This window comes from Phoca vitulina, unplaced genomic scaffold (assembly GCF_004348235.1).
Source record: "Phoca vitulina isolate PV1807 unplaced genomic scaffold, GSC_HSeal_1.0 scaffold43, whole genome shotgun sequence".
NCBI lineage: Eukaryota > Metazoa > Chordata > Mammalia > Carnivora > Phocidae > Phoca > Phoca vitulina.
The window spans coordinates 4113162-4130548 of NW_022589746.1; the positions used below are offsets into that span (position 1 = coordinate 4113162).

Below are 17387 nucleotides of genomic sequence, written 5' to 3' on the forward strand. Positions count from 1 at the left end.
GGGAAGGTGTGTACTTACATGTGTTTGGGAGGTTCGCTGGAAGAGCCCACTTCCCACCTTGGGATAAGTGGCACTTAAGGGTTTTGTTGGAAGAGAAGATTCTTAATCGGAGCTGGATGAGGGCTCTGACGCATTTATCCTACCATTTGTGTCATAAGGAAAAGACATCACTTAACCCATGTGACTTTATGGCAGTTTTGCTTTGCAGCTACGGAGTCCTGCTGTGGGAGCTGCTCACGGGAGAAGTCCCCTACCGTGGCATCGATGGGCTCGCCGTGGCTTATGGGGTAGCAGTCAATAAGCTCACTTTGCCCATTCCATCCACCTGCCCTGAACCATTTGCCAAGCTCATGAAAGGTCAGTTTCTGTGTGTCTGCGGAGGCAAGGGGATTTGCTCAGGAGAATGTCTGTATATTTTTTAACCAAAAGAATAATTTCTGTGATTCTAATTTTCAAATGCTTGTAAGCAACTATACTATTTAATGAATTAGAAACCTTGTCTTCAATCTAAGATGTCAGGTAAAGTATTGACAGATTAAGTAACTTTTTAAAAACCAATCTAGTTTTATCAGTGACACGTTTATGTACAAAATTTAACCAACTGGTAATAAAGTTTTCACCAAGTTACACCAGTAGCACTCAAAGACAGAATTGAATTGGCTTCATTCTGCTATTTTAAGTTCTACCTCATGATCAAAAATGTTTAACGATCTTAACCAGCCCTGTTTTGCCATGACCTTATCTATTTGATGCTTGTCTTTTAAAAATTAACTGACTCCTTTTGCAAGCAGCTAGTTACCTTCCTTCATTATTAGGCTATTTCTTAGAACCTCTCTTGTGGTTATAACCTTTTAGAAACTTTGGTTTTCTTGGGTCAAGTTCGAGAACTCTGTATCTGTAAATCACCTGGCTAGCGCAGCTTAGGCCCCTGAAACAGAGTTCGTGGTAAGGCATGGACCACAAAAGATAAACAACAAGAGCCTTACCTAATAGTAAATGTTATGCATGCCACCAGCCTGGTCACTGTGTAAAATAAAATGTTCAAAACCATTATCAGTTGATTTTTAAAATCTTCAGCAGATTTTAAACCCATCTGCATGGGCTGGTAATCTGAACTATGCCAAGAAACAGAATTAATGGGGTTCTTGTTGATTTTAGAGTGCTGGCAACAAGACCCTCACATTCGTCCTTCATTTGCCTCAATTCTTGAACAACTGACAGCTATTGAAGGGACGGTTATGACCGAAATGCCTCAAGAATCTTTTCATTCCATGCAAGATGACTGGAAGCTAGAAATTCAACAAATGTTTGATGAACTGAGAACAAAGGAAAAGGTGAGAGATCTGTATTAATTGCATAATGTACCCACATCTATGAAGATTATGGAAAACGTGAGTCAAGAACACTGTTAGCGTTACTATAAAAGACTTTCAGGCATGAATCTTTATTGATTCTTACCCTCCAGTTTAAACAAAACAAAATGAAACTGGACTCAAGATGTGTAATTAGACCATAAACAACCTTTTATTAAGGGAATTTTCAAAAGTAAAACAAATTAAAAAAAGAGAATAGCAAACTAAACCCTTTGCACAAATTAACCAACTTCAGTAATTGTCAATATTTTGTCATTTTGTTCATCTCCTTTACCCATTATCATCCTTTTTAAAAAATGGGAACCTTAAATTAAATCCTCGACTCATGTCATTTTACCCTTAAGTCTTCAATGTGCATCTCTAACTGGTAAGAATTTTAGAAATAACTTTTTACCATTATTACCTTAAAAAGTAACAGCAATTCCTTGATATCATGTAATATTCTATATTCAAATGTCGCAGTTTGTCTCAAAGGTGTCTTTTTATAGTTTTTGGTTATGTCTTTTAAAGCCCTTTTTTATGCTAGACCACCCCCAACATACACACACAAACACATACACACACACACACACACACACATCCTTTTATCTCCAAGGCATTGCTTTGTTGGAGAAAGTGGAAAAGTGTGTAATTTTTTAACTTTTTACTATGATGAGATAAGCTCTGGTTGGTTTGTATATTTTAAGAAGAAGCACAAAATAAACATGTATGTTAACTGTGCTGGAACTGCATGTATGCCGCCACATGCCGAGTGACATGTGAGAAGTGAAGGCACACGGATCGGAGGGCAGGCGAGTTGGGAAGTGAGTTCAGTCGGCATGGTCTCCCTTAGGTCTAGCCCGACCTCACAGCCCTGAAGGACCCACCGTTACAGCATGGCTGGGTGCTACCAGGGCAGTGCTCACTTTTTTAAAGATACTTCCGTAGCACTTGAGCATTTTGATGAATCAAGGTTTATTCTGCTCATCAAGTGTGTAATTGTTCAATAGGTTAAATTCTGTTGTATGTGCAATAAACGTCTCGACAAAGTCCAACATTGCAGGCTTTTGATAACCTTTATGAAGCCATGTAATTGTCCAGGAAGGAATTTTTATGCCTCATACATTTGTGATTCTGAAAGGGTGGAATTCTTTTGAAGAGGGCAGTAATGCTTTGCTAAATAGAGTCCACTCACCGATCCCAATTTACGACACTGAAACATGGTGGAGCATCAGTCCCCCACATTAAAGTTACTTGGCCTTGTATGGTGTGCCTCTCTGTTACATCTCTAGACTTTTCCACTGACCATAACACCAAAGGCTTGCAGTCAGCCCAAGTGCAAAGGTCAGGGCAGAAGAGGGAATAACAAGTTGTGGTGTGGATGTATGTGCATAAGCATTTCTTGAGCTAGAATATATAATACTGTGCGCGGTGCCAAGACACCGTATGCCCACATTCTGTTCTTGAGTAGCTGACACTCACCATTGTCTTGCTGAACTGGAAATTAATACAAGGCATGTCGTAGGTATTCCCCAAAGTGCAAATCGTTTCCTTAAAAATACATATAATTTAAAAATGTGTCTCTGGGGACCTTGGTCTGAGTTTCAAGGTCATGTTTTGTTTTCCCCAGCAAACAAGTGTTGACTGTGTACCGTGAGCTGGGAGCAGTGTTAGAGTCCTGGGATACAAAGATGGATATGACAGTCTGTATCCTTGAGGTCCTTAGAAGGCCAGGCTAGGGATTTGGGATCTTGTTGACAGGTTTTTAAAAGGGGCCGGCTATGTATCTTGGCACCATTTTCCCGCTGGACACTGAAGTCAACCTACTCTCACCCCCTGCCCAATCTTCCTTGATTCTACTTCTTCTTCTTCTTCTTCTTTTTTTTTTTTGTAATAGGATTGCTGTTCTCATAGGTACCCAGTCTTAAAGTTCTTAGAAGATGTTTCTGGTGATCTCCTATGTGACAGAGCCCAGCAGTGGGAATCCCTCCCTCATCCCTTCCCACCTGCCTCAATGTGGCAGCATTCCACCTGGGTGCTCTGCATCCAGTCTTGCTCCCCTCACCATCACCTCCAGTGACCCTTCTACAGTGCAGATGCAGAGCTGAGCATCCTTCTTCAATGGCCAGTCCCTTCCCTTATTAATTTCCTTTGTCCTAACATATTTAGCCTCACTTTGTCACAATCATACTGAATTTCTTTTGGTTCCTCTGATGCCATGCTCTTGACCTTTGGTCTTGGTATACATTCTCTTCTCTGTCCAGAATACTGTTCTCTTCCTCGCTTTTGGTCCCACCTCACAATTGCTGGATCCTTTACTGTCAGTCCTTCATAGCTCCCTTCCCTTACCAGGACACACTGTGTCATGGCATCCCACACTTCCCTTGTTGGGGTTGGCGCTGAGTCCTGCTTCATTACTATTCACTTGCTTAATTGTACTTGGTTTGCCTTTTCTGCTAGGTAATAAGTTCATCAGCTGTGCTATCTTATTCTTGGTCATTTCCATCCACAGCATTGAACAAAGTACTCAGCACAAGGTAGATATGAAATAAATTAACCTACATAAAGTTTCTTAATATGCTCCTGATAAGTATTCTAATAAGTGAGTGATATTAGCAATTATTGTTATCACATTATTACTGTTTTAAGTAAAAAGGAATTTAAATCTGTTCTGAATCTTATGCCATCAAAGAGGTGTACAACTCAGCTGTTTAACTGCTGCTTATGTGTTCTTGAGAGACTCCCATATGTGTGCACAGGGAAATTTTGGTTGTTCACTTCAGCATGGTTGGGGAGAATGAAAACCTGGGAACAGCTTCAGTACCCATTAACAGGGAAGACACCTCAACTGCTATATATTGATTCAGTGGAAATCTGCAAACTAGTTAAAACAAATGGATTCTAGCTACATGTTTCAACATGGATAAATCTCAAACATAAGTTTGAGTGGGAAAAGCAAGTTGCAGAAGAATAGTTACATTAGATACCATTTATGTAAAATTATAAAACACATAAAACAATGCCATTCAAATGTACAAAAAGACTGAACATACAGATAAGGGATGGACAGAAAGCAACTGAGGCACAGCAGATCTGCAGAGGGAAGGGAGAAGATTAGAGTCAGCCGCACGTAGGACTTTAGCAGATCTGAGACGGATCAGGTTAAAAACTTAGCCTCTATTAAACATTGATGGTGAGTGCATGGGTATTTGCTATTCTGTCTAATTGTAGTATATTTTAAATATTTCATAATTTTAAATGATTAAAATAAAGACTAGAGAGAAATATGTAAACAGCTAAAGTCATTTTTTTTCAAGTAGTAGATGTGTAGGTAATTCAGTCCCTTCTTGGATCTTTCAGTATTTTGTAAGTTGTAACAATATAAAACAACCAAATGCAGCCTTAGATGGTGGGTTTGATTGTTGGCACCAGGTTTTAAAGAGCCTCCCAAGGAGGATGATCTGGAAGACAGGAGAAGGACCTGGGAATCCATCCAATCTGAGCAAAGAACAGAAGGGGTGCAGACAGGGCTGGTACTTTCAGGGGCTACCTTGGAATACTGGAAGAACTTGAAGGGAGGAAATATGCTTCCTGTTGTTTCAGAGTTTGGCAGTAGGACTTCTTGGGTGAAAGCTCCAGGGATTAAAATGTGGTCTCCGAATCAATGACTTTCCAACGCTTAGAGCAGATAGCAGTGCGGTAGACTGTATTCGGCTTCCTTCCCTTGAGGGATTTGAGCAGACTAAGGGGATATCTAAATGGGATTCTAAAAACTCTGATAGATCCCCTCCCTTTTTTAAATATACGTTTATAGCAGAGTGCCAAAATCTATAGCAGTCTAGCAAAGTGGTTAAGACTAGAGCCAGACAGCTGGCTGGAATTGGGGCTCTACTGTTTGCTGACCCAGGACTGCTCCCCCCCCCCCCCCTCCTCACCATGAAATGTCACAGAGAGGCTGCTGTCTCCCTGGGGGTGCTGTGAGGCTTGCTGAGTGCTGTATGCAGCGTGCTTAGAGCGGTGCCCGTGCTCGGCAAGTGCCGAAGAGAGTGGTGATTTTGATTGGAAACAGAACGGGTTCCAGTGGCCGCTACCATTTCCTGGGCCAGACAGGAAACTGCGCTCCTCTGAGCAATAAAATGCTTGAAAACGACCCGACCGGATTACTTTTTAAATCTTGCATTGAGTTGAAGGATTACTTTCAGTGATATTATTAATACGTTTCTTGGAAACTTTAATACTTTTCATTGACTTAATATGATAGGGAAAATACTGACTTTTTTTTTTTTTTTTACACTTTCCCAAATTGTTCTCAGGAATTCTAAGGTTAGATGTTTAATAGCAAAAATAAAAAAGATTTGGGGGCATGGGAGTGGACTTTGAGGAAAAATAAATCATAGGATTTATAGTTTAGAGGTGATATTAATAATTATGATTTTTATCTATTTCATTTATTTATTTTAAATTGTTGGTAATTATGACACTGCAGGATAGAAGCATATCCAGTGAGTTAATTCTTACTATATATGTGGTATAAAAGTCAAAAAGCGTGCTTCAGAAATCATGTCTGCTCTTTCTCCATTTTGGGGGTTTATAGTAGTTTGTTTATTATTCTTTGGATTCATTTTTGAGCTATCCTCTGGTGATGTCTTTGCTTTTTCTTTTTATATTCTTTTTGTACAGTGCCCCTTGAAAATATAGCATTCGTGGTATCTTGTGAGCCTTTGACTTAAAATTAAAGGGAATATATAATGCTTTTTTTTTTTCCTTAAAGGTTTCTAACTGCCGCTTTTTTGACAGAGTCAAAAGCACAGTGTACGTGCACTATCTCCCTTTCTTGTTCACTGATTGCTTAAGGTAGGAGGCGTCAGACTTGGAATTAATGGTCAGTAACTTGGCTGTGCTCTGCGTTACTCAGTAAACTGCAGCCTCCACAGATAGCAGTTCCTCCCTAAATTCCTGGCTTCTTATCTTCATGTGTCTGTCTTTGTGCATTGGGTGCACGCACCTGGTTTTGAACCACTATTAGAAGGCATGTCACCATTAATGATTAACATCTACTGCCAGGAATCTTGATTTGCCATTATTAGAATGGCCCGTGCCAAGCAATTAAACAAATATTACTGCTTAGAAATCTCAGCAACCAAAAGAATTTTTGTGTGTGCTTCATAATTTCAAAGTATTCAAAGGGGTGCCTTTTTTTTTTTTTCTTTTACTTTTGAATGTTTTAAAATTCATTCAGAAGGAAGAATACTTCGGCTGCTTTCTTTTTGATCATTTTTTTTTTCTTTCTCTGATGAAGTCTTGGGCAAGTGATTTTTTTTTTTTTAATTTATAAAGTCATTGCCAGAGAATTCACATTTTAGCTTGGGACCTGGAATTAAACAGGGTTTCTTCTTCAATTATTGTTGTAGTAACACACAAAAAGCCTAATTGAATTTGCTGCCCTTATCTGTTCCCCATGCCATTTCATTTCACAATAGCTAATTGGATTGACACCAACACCACTGAAAAGTAATATCTTAACAAAAGGGCAGACAGTAATGAGTTAGAAATTGGAAGTTGACTGGAAAGTATCCTCTGTCCCCAGATACACGACGGTAAGATCTCCAGTTTGGACAAACTGGTTGGAGAAAGCCATCAGTTAAATAATGGATTCCAGAATTTTTTCTAATATGTACCATTTTCTTTTCTTTTTCTTTTTTTCCCTTTTCACGTAATAAATAGTAATTTCTGTCTGGGGCAATATAATGAAAAAAATACTGATCTGCTTATAAATAAGAATCAGTTGGTAGATATCACCAGAAGTGACTTGAATATCAACTGGTCTTAAGTAAATCTTTGCTTTTGCAATTTTATGAAGTTTGTTTAGAAAAAATAAATTTAAAGAATGTTTCAAAGGCAAATTTCAGCCCACTTTGGTAAATTTACAATAAATTCAGAATTAGTTTGATCTGATTAATTTTTTGTTTTGTTTTTTTTTTTTAGAGCTCCCTAGTCTCTTCTTGATATTATTATATTTATTTGTGGAAGGAGGGTCTTCTATGTTTTCCTCTATGATAATTGTACTGATGAATAGCCTCCAAATATTCTTGGAGCCCATCTATAAAAAGTCCAAGGGATTAGTAGACTTGAGTTGATATTTTAGTCCCATGGTTCAGCTCTGGTTTCTCCCATGAGCTTTATTTTATAGTGTCCTTTCATGCATCAGTACTCTTGAGGTGGGCTGTGTAAAGTGGCCTGCCTATATATGTGTGACATGTTTGCCCGATGCTCAGAGCTCCCAGAGTTCCCAGCCCAAAGCTGCATCTGAGAAGGCATCTACAGTTTCTAACAAAGATCTTGGTATTAGGATGGTCTAAGATTAAATTCTCTGGAGCAGTGTAAATAAAAGTTTGCAAATGCCTTGATTTCTGTGGGAGTGCTTGATTTAGTAGCAGGGTAATCAAGAAGAGAAAGTAGCTCAGCCCTGAAAGGAATATTTATGTCTCTGGTATAGGACAGATCATTTTATACAAATGAAATAAGAATGGAGATGTGATTTAGAAACTCTGTAGAGCTCTTGGTTTTACTATTGAATACTTTTTTCCTAAAGGAACAAACGTACAGTTGATCCTTGAACAACATGGGTTTGAACTGTGTGGGTCCACTTATACATGGCTTTTTTCAATAAATAGAGTACTGTAAATGTATTTTCTCTTCATTGTTATTAACATTTTCTTTTCTCTAGCTTACTTTATTGTAAGAATACACTATCTAATACATAGAACATACAAAATACATGTTAATCGGCTATGTCATCCGTAAGGCTTCCTGGCAACAATAGGCTATTATTAGTGGTTAAGTTTTTGGGAAGTCAAAAGTTATTTATAGATTTTAGATGGCCTGGTGGGGGGGGGGGGGTCAGTGCTTCTAACCCCATATTATTCAAGGATTAACTATATTCCTCTATATTAACTATATTCTTCAATTCATAGATTTTTCTATCAAGTTAAATAATTCTGAAACAAAAACCAAGAGGAAGTTAGACTTTAATCAGGAAGCATTGAGGCAGCAGGATTTTATGAGCTAATACATGAGATCTGTGTATAACCTGATACTTTGCATTCATCCATGGGGTCCTGAAAAGTTCATTTTCCATTGACTTTTCATTTTAGAGATGCTCATTTTCATTTCTGATGGGCCTTCAGCTAACTTCGAACACCTTAGCTTTGTTCTTCCTTTAACCTCTCCACCATGATGCTTCAATCTCTGAGCAAATTCTTAAAGAACCTAAAGAAGTTCTTCCAAAGTAAAGAAATCTGAACTGCAGTCTTTTGTAAGGAGAATAATTATCCTTTAATTAGTCGAGCTTTAACTTTTGGCTTTATTTGGAAAAGGGTTGTTCCCACCTGTACTTTGTTGCTCTATGTTAATGTACATTTTATGTGCCAAGTGATTATATTATAAAGGCTAGAGGTGAGAGAGAAATGTTAAAATCGGGTGTAAAAAATTTTTGAGGACCGTAAGACTGAGAGCGCTTGCTGGAGCCCGTGCAAGGCTTTCGTTGTCGTCTAAGTCAGTGCTGTGCTAGAAAGATTTGCGCTCCGACCATCCTACCCGCCAGGAGTGCGGTCCCAGGAGCCCTGGAGTGGCCGGGGCTGAGCCGAAGAGTGGGAGACCCAGCTTCTTGCTGACGCCAGGTGTGCTCTCTGCCCCAGGAGCTGCGGTCCCGCGAGGAGGAACTGACCCGGGCTGCCCTCCAGCAGAAGTCCCAGGAGGCGCTGCTCCGGCGGCGGGAGCGGCAGCTCGCCGAGCGGGAGATCGACGTGCTCGAGCGGGAGCTGAACATTTTGATATTCCAGTTAAACCAGGAGAAGCCCAATGTCAAGAAGAGGAAGGGAAAGTTCAGGAGAAGTCGGTTAAAGCTCAAAGATGGCCATCGAATCAGTTTACCTTCAGGTATGATTTTCGTCCTCCTGTTTCGTAAGAGTTTTGAATGTCGCCTCTGTAATCGGCTTTGCTTCTTTAGCGCTGGGAAGAGATGGGAGAATGAGATTTTAAAAACATTACGTGAAGGGCGCCTGGGTGGCTCAGTCGTTAAGCATTTGCCTTAGGCTCAGGTCACGATCCCAGGATCCTGGGATGGAGCCCCACATCGGGCTCCCTGCTCAGCGGGAAGCCTGCTTCTCCCTCTGCCTCTCCCCCCTGCTTGTGATCTCTCTCTCTCTCAAATAAATAAAATCTTTTAAAAAAATAAAACATTATGCGAATAAGTATCTTCACTTGCTTGCTTCAGTCCGTGGTCATAAGATAATGACCTAACTCATGTTCGCGTGCAAAAAGCATCAGTCGTGCCTTTACAGCACATGGTGTGCTGAGAAGTTAGCTCTTGGCATGCTTTCCTGTAAAGGGATTCAGAGATTTACTCCTTTTAAAATCAAAGCAGGATTTCTTCTTAGTTCAATGCACTGAACCTGCATTGCATGGCATGGTGAAAAAATCCTGAAAAACAGAATTACTGCTATTTTGTCATTCCACAAAGATCTATAATGTCATCTGGTAACTGAGTTCATTTGGGACATTGAAGATGTTGTTTGCACCTTCAACAAAATATATCAAGTACTTCAATTACATACCTGTCAGTTTTCATCTGAGATGCAAGTATTTTTAAAAGCTTCTCTAGATTTACTGGTTCATTTTTATACCTCCTGGATTTTAAAACATTGTGACAGTTTTAAACATTGTAATGTGTTAGAAGAAACTAAACAGAATAGAAAATAGCACACATAGATCCATTCACGAAATTAAATTCTTTAACAGTACATGTTATACTTGATTTAAGGAAAAACCAAATACCCCTCCCCTGCCCCCGTATTTTATGATTCTTCTAATACTGGGGAAGAATGGTGACAGAACAAGAGCTGACTGCACTTTTACGGAATGTGCATTAAATATCTATTTATCTGTTCTCCTTATCTCTCCACCTCTCTCTATATGTATTATAGAGTCTCTTTAAGGATGCTAGTGTTGTCCTAAGATGTTTGTTAATGGCATGAAAACTGATTTTAAATAACAGTATCAACAGTTTTGTTTTATATATAAAGTATGTACAAATTGTCTTGTAAAATTATTTATTACAAAGTACTCAAAGGCTTGCAACATAATGTGACTTTCTAGGTTATTGCAGAAACCCTCAGTTGATCAGAAAATCGCTGATATGGGGCAATATACAGCATACATTATTGATTATTTGGTTTGCTGAAGTGAGACTAGGCTGTGGGTCCTTACTCATTTTACCTTTGACCTCTCTGACGGGAAAAAAAAGATACTTTTTCAGGTTCTCTTCTCTTCAGGTTTGCTTTTTAGCCAAAGTGTAACTTGGGGGACCGCGGACTGTGCTATCTTGTATATCAGACATAATTTAAAATAGACTATTTTGTTTATGATGAGGTTTCTGCTTTCAAGTGTAGATGATAGAAAAATTCAGAGAGTCACTCCCATGTGCATTTTCTCCAGTTCTTAGCTATATCAGCCTTCTAGTTTGTTGTGACTATGTTATCCTGATTAATATTCACTGATTCCTTGGGAAACTTTGGAGGGGGTGGCCAATGAGAAACTGATAGAGAATAAACTTGGGAGAAAAAATTAAATCATTCCAGTGATTCTTTAATCTTCAGTGGTCAAATGATTAAAGAACATATCTCAGGATTACTGAGGTCACTTTCACTCCTGTTTTTCTTCTCAAATCATGTTTGGCCAATATCTTGTATTCATTCAAAGGAAACTGAATGCATTTGACTATTTTTGCTAGATTTTTTTTTTTTTAAAGATTTTATTTATTTGACAGAGAGAGAGATAGCAAGAGCAGGAACACAAGCAGGGGGAGTGGGAGAGGGAGAAGCAGGCTTCCCGCCGAGCAGGGAGCCCGATGTGGGACTCGATCCAGGGACCCCGGGATCATGACCCGAGCCGAAGGCAGACGCTTAATGACTGAGCCACCCAGGCGCCCTATTTTTGCTAGATTTATATTATTCCTGGATTGCACTATTTGGCTTTTCTCTCTCTGAGAATTTTAGTTACACATTTATTTACCTTGTGGCACTTAACAAATGATTCCATTTAAAACATACCCCTCAAAATCTGCTATAATCCGAATCCATCTTGAAGGAATGAAATTCAGTTGCGGTAATTTAGCATGGCATTTACCTCTTCTGGCCACAAGGTGACGCTACATTGTTGTCACACTGTTACCACTGTGGAAACTGTTTCTATTTAGAATCCCCCAACTCTTCACCCTCCCCCCCACACACATATACACGCATACACACACACACACATTTACTTGCACAATGTCGCAAAGCAGGATACATATCCAAAGATGCAAGGAGAAGAATGGCAACTATAACAATACTTACTTTTCTCCTTCAGGAATTTTGCTTAGTGCAGAAGGGAAAGCAGTTATTTGTGCCTTAAGTCCAAGAAAGTTACTATCTGCTAGAAAATTCTTTGAGTTACCAGATGTTAGTACTATTTAATGGTAAACTATTAAGGAAGAAACATCTGACAGGCAGTAGGTTGAATGGCAGTGATACTTTCTTTTCATTGTACCAAATTACTCCAAGCCCTTTTGCAGGAATTTTCCCCATGTATAACTAGCTTAAAGATTTTCTCAGAAACATATTTGAGACTCCTACAAACTGGCTTTTAGTATCTGTGCCTGTACCTCTTTCAAAACCTTGTTATTAAGTGCGAATAATTATCATAATTTTGTCCTTCAGAATCACAGAAGATGACTTTTAATCTTATGGCTAGTTATAGCTATGATGACTTACTGCTAGAAAACTCAAATGTAGTTCTTCCCACTGGCAATCCTTCATGGGGACCTAACCAAAGAAGGATAGATGCTTACAAAAGGAGGCAACATAATCTAAGACAAGAGTTTTTAAATTATATTTTATGAATTCTTGGAATTTGCAGGAAGAAAAAGTGATCATGGTAGATATTTTTCTATTGGGACCACTTTCCATCGCGTGCTCTGCATTATGTTTATCTTAAACCAACGTTGTATTTTTAGAACATATAAAACAAGGCAAAGAGGTTTTGAACCTTCAAAATGTTTCTAAAGCAATGGCATTCCAATTTCAACCACTTCAGAAATGCCGTAAGTCTGCCACAATCATCCCCCTCATGTGTGCGAATGTGAGAGTGGGTGTATGTACATGCAAATACAACTACTTTCAGGGTCAAAATGATTATTCCCTCTGAGACTATCATGAAACCTTGCCAATAAAAATACTAGTGTAGGTTTTACCCAAAAGACTGTGGACCTCACGATAATCTACCACGAGAAAATTATTCTCTCAAGTACAAAGAAAAATAACGCCAGCCAGTTTCATAATCATATAACTGGGACAGAGTCAACCTTTCCCCACTTTAGAGGGACAAGGATATTTATAATAAGAAATATTTTCTCTATGTTTAAAAACATAAAGAGTGCCCTTTTTTTGAGGGAGAGAAATTAGACTTTTTTAGAAGTAGGTATTGTTGAAATCCAGTTTTGTATCTTTGCTACTCTTCCTTGGCCTCACAAATGTTCTATGCTGGTTACCTGGCCATCATCTGTTCCACTTGGTTTATGGTTCACATGCTATGGGTTGGCTCTGTGTTCTAGTTCTGAGGGCGGCAAGAGCACACCCGCCTTCTGCCCTGGGCTGGAGTGTCTCGGAAAATTTGCTTCCAGAGTGTTATGACATGTCATGGGCTAGTTGAACTTTCACAAAGCACTTCAATCTAAAGTAAACTCTTTTGTATCGATGGGTAAGGGTATTTCTTTCTTTTACTCTTTCCCCTCCCTCCCAATCCAGTCCATTCCCATGTCCTGCTAAACTGTTTTCTTGCACCCATTCTTCACTTAAACTGCTCTGCCTGGTCAGATCTTCCATTTTTCTTACTTGGTAGATGGAAGAAGCCTCCTATGTGGTCCTTCATTTCCACTCGCTTTGTCTTCCAAACCACCAAATCACCATACACACTGCTATATATATCTCAGCAGTTAACTGTAAGCTCCAGTTTGATTCTACTGCAAAGCCTTACACCATCTTCTCATTCAACAAATACTTGCGGATTTACCGTGATCAAGTAGTAGGGGTTACGAGAAAATAAATACAATCTCTGCCCTTACTTTACTTACAATCTTAAACAGAGAAAATACTGACTCAGCAGAGATTCCCTAAGTACCTTTTCTGGGTGAGGTGCTGTGCCAGCCCGCAGTGGGGTGTTGCTGGGATGGAGATTTCTGGCCCCTGCCCCAACAGAGCTGACGTTGTCCTGGGGGCAGGGGAGTGAGCCCTAAGCTAATAATTAAATACTTATTTACTTGCTAAGATGATTAACTACTATGAGGGCAGGGTCACATGACTGATTAGCAGAGAGGTGTCACCTGCTCTAAGGAGAACGTAGAAGGCTTGGTCCTTCCCAGGAATTGAAAAAGACCGCTGTGGTTTGTGGGGGGTCAGCAAGCCCAGCCTCCGACCCGTTCTGTGCAGTCCACAGAAAGGTTCGTGCACTTTTAAACACTTGAAAAGAATAAGAAGAATGATATGTGGGGTGCCTGGGTGGCCCAGTCATTAAGCGTCTGCCTTTGTCTCAGGTCATGATCCCAGGGTTCTGGGATCGAGCCCCGCATCGGCCTCCCTGCTCCGCGGGAAGCCTGCTTCTCCCTCTCTGACTCCCCCTGCTTGTGTTCCCTCTCTCGCTGTCTCTCTCTCTCTCTGTCAAATAAATAAATAAAAAAAAGAAGAACAATATGTCATGGCATGTGAGCATGATATGAAATTTAAATTGCCATTTCCATAAATAAAGTTGGATTGGAACGCATTTATGTATCACGAACAATTGATTTCTCGCTACATCGGCAGATTTGAGTAGCTGTGACAGAGGCCGCGTGGCCCACGGTGCCTAGAATATTTCCTCTGTGGCACTTTACGGTAAAAGTTTGCTGACCCCAGGTTCAGACCATAGCAAGTGACGGGAGAACAGGGCAGGATGAGGCTGGAGGCATGAAGAACCAGACTCGAACTTGAGGGGCTTACAGAGTGTATGACGGTTTTGATCTCTGTAACCTAAGAAGTAAGGCAGAGCCTTTGAAGACTTGTCAGCAGGGGAGTGACATGGGGTGGCATACATTTTTAAAATGCATCTGGCTGCTGTGAGCTAGACCCGAGGGGCCCAGTGCAGAGGCAGGAAGATCAAAAGAGGAACTAGGGCAGCTCATGGAATGGGGGTGGCAGTGCAGAGAACAAAAAGAATCGCTAACATGCATCCAGCACAGAGTCTGTCCTGAGCCCTGAGCTGAGTATTCCCTATATTTCTTTATAGTTAATTGTTCAGCGCCGCCCTACAGAGTAGGAATTGTGATTTATTTCCCACTTTTGTACATGGAGATACTGAGGTGCCTCCTGAAAATTCATGTGGCTGGTAAGTGCTAAGCTGGGATTCACATGTGGAGTTTACTACTTCCAGAAGCTAGAGTATAAGTTTCTCAACTATAACTCTCAGATGAATCTGTAACACAGAATTGGCAACGTATTTTGTGTTTGTGTGGGTATGGAGCGTCAGGGAGAAGAAGACAATATTAAACATTTTCGGATGTCCAGCATGAATGATTGGAGAGATGTCTTGCTTACCGAATTACAACTCCTCCTCATTTCAAATACCAGCTGGTTCTTTAAAGTTCTTTACAGTGTAAAGTATAATTTTCAAAAAGGAAAATTATAGTTTGCTTGCAAGTATGAAATGAACGCATGTCAAAGATTTTTATCCAACTCACTAATAATTAGGACAACCAGTTAAAATTGGTTTCAATGAGAATTTGAGGAGCTAAGTATTTGTGGGCAAGTTAATAAGGGAATGTTAGGGTTAGATTGCTAGGTTAAATACAAACCTGGTTAGGGCCCAGTGTGGCCATAAACCATAACCTTTGGGATTGTCTTTCACACCAGACGGAAATTGTTTGCATCATTACCAGACAGAATCTACAAGTTACCCTCTGCCCCCTACCAAGTTGTAAAAACAGCCACTAGAAAATCAAAGGTTAAGCTGAGCAGTGCACTGAAAGAACACCCAGTAATTTCTTTTACCTGTGCCTGAGGTTTTGATAACTTTCCAACAGTTGACAGAGTTTTCCCAGGCACTCTCTTCTTCCCTCTGGTAATATTAACTCCTCCTTCCATATATTCCTAGTTGTTGGCATTCACTTCCACAACAGCTGCCCATCTTACCGTTAGGTCATAGGACTACAGAATGCTTTTAACTGGGGCAGGGTTGGGGGAGTTTTCCTGGACCCTCTTAGGGTCCCTGGCTGGGCCTGAAAATCAGACTGTCAAAGATGGATTAACGGGGGGAAAAAAAAGCATAAAAATTATTTAACATAAGTTTGATACGACAGGGGAGACTTCATAAGGAAATGAAGACCTAAAGAAACAGACCGGAGTATTTTTCTACTAGGTTTGATGAAGAGTGGACGGTTGTGAAGAAATGTGATAGGTTAAGGGAAGTGTTTTGGGGGATAGCATGTCCCGAACCCCCTGTAACCTGCATTTTCTGTTTTAATCACCACAGCAACGCTGTGCAGTATTCATTGTTTCTGTCCAACAGTTGAGGAGACAAGCTCAGAGGGTTCCTTATGGTTTGAGGTCCATACTTTGTTCATGACAGAACCAGGACTCATTGAAATCCAAGGTGTCTCCTCTTTCAAATTTGTTTTCCACAATGTTAGACTACACGAAAGTAACTTTTCTTCCTAGAAGATGGTTAGGTTCTACAAGTACTCAATAGTGTCCCATTGGTCTGTGACCATGTGCCTGACTGTACCTAACATATCCTAGACTCTGATTATTTTTTTTAAAGATTTTATTTATTCATGAGAGACAGAGAGAGAGAGATGCACAGGCAGAGGGAGAAGCAGGCTCCCCGCGGAGCAGGGAGCCCGATGAGGGACTTGATTCCAGGACCCCGGGATCACGACCTAAACCGAAGGCAGATGCTCAACCAACTGAGCCACCCAGGCGCCCTCATAGACTCTGATTATTATTGACTCGAGCCCTGAATGGAAGATAAGAAGGAAACCAAGAAACAGACCCAGAGATGCTTCCTTCTTACCCTCTGGCAGATTTTCCTCTTATTGCTTTGTGCTGACGAAGAGCCTGTGAATATGGACAGCCTAAAACCATGAAATCTCAATTCTCACTTCTTTGCATATCCAACAGATTTCCAGCATAAAATCACCGTCCAGGCCTCTCCCAACCTGGACAAACGGAAGAGTTTGAACAGCAACGGCTCAAGTCCACCCAGTAGCCCCACAGTGATTCCTCGGCTCCGAGCAATACAGCGTAAGCATTCGCCCCGGGCACACGGGCTCCTGTGGGGATTTCTTCCCTCAACTGACTTGGATTCCATCTAACCAGAGGTGTTATTATAGCTCACTGTAACTAACACATGACATTAACAGGTGTCACAGCTATTCAGAAAACAAAATTTGGTCTTACATTTCTTAGTCTAATTTTCTTCTTTTTTTAATTGAGATATAATTGACATATAACATTATACTAATTCCAGGCATACAACATAATTATCTGATATTTGTATATACAGTTGACCCAGAAACAACATGGGGGTTAGGGCCGCTGACCACCACCACCCCCCACCACCATGCCGTGCAGTTGAAAATCCACATATAACTTTTGACTCCCCAGAAACGTAACTGCTAATAGCCTACTGTTGACTCGAAGTCTTACCGATCACATAAACAGTCAATGAACACATATTTTGCATGTTATATGTATTATATACTGTATTCTCATAATAAAGTAAGCCACAGAAAAGAAAATATTAAGAAAATCATAAGGAAGAGAAAATACATTTACTAGATCGAAAAAATCCACATATAAGTGGACCCATACAGGTCAAACCCATGTTGTTCAAGGGTCAAATGTATTGCAAAATGATCACCACTCTAAGTCTAGTTAACATCTGTCACCATGCATAGTTACAAAATTT

The 17387-nt window shown here is 40.1% G+C and overlaps 1 protein-coding gene across 1 annotated transcript in view; it reads left to right on the top strand.

Annotated features, from left to right (window-relative positions):
- Window positions 1-17387, top strand: part of MAP3K21 (mitogen-activated protein kinase kinase kinase 21) — a 57709-nt gene that overhangs the window by 21290 nt on the left and 19032 nt on the right. Inside the window, exons 3-6 of the mRNA XM_032430317.1 lie at window positions 209-357; window positions 1159-1334; window positions 9050-9290; window positions 16598-16720. Of these exons, the coding sequence (XP_032286208.1) occupies window positions 209-357; window positions 1159-1334; window positions 9050-9290; window positions 16598-16720 (689 nt within the window). The remainder of the gene's footprint in view (window positions 1-208; window positions 358-1158; window positions 1335-9049; window positions 9291-16597; window positions 16721-17387) is intronic.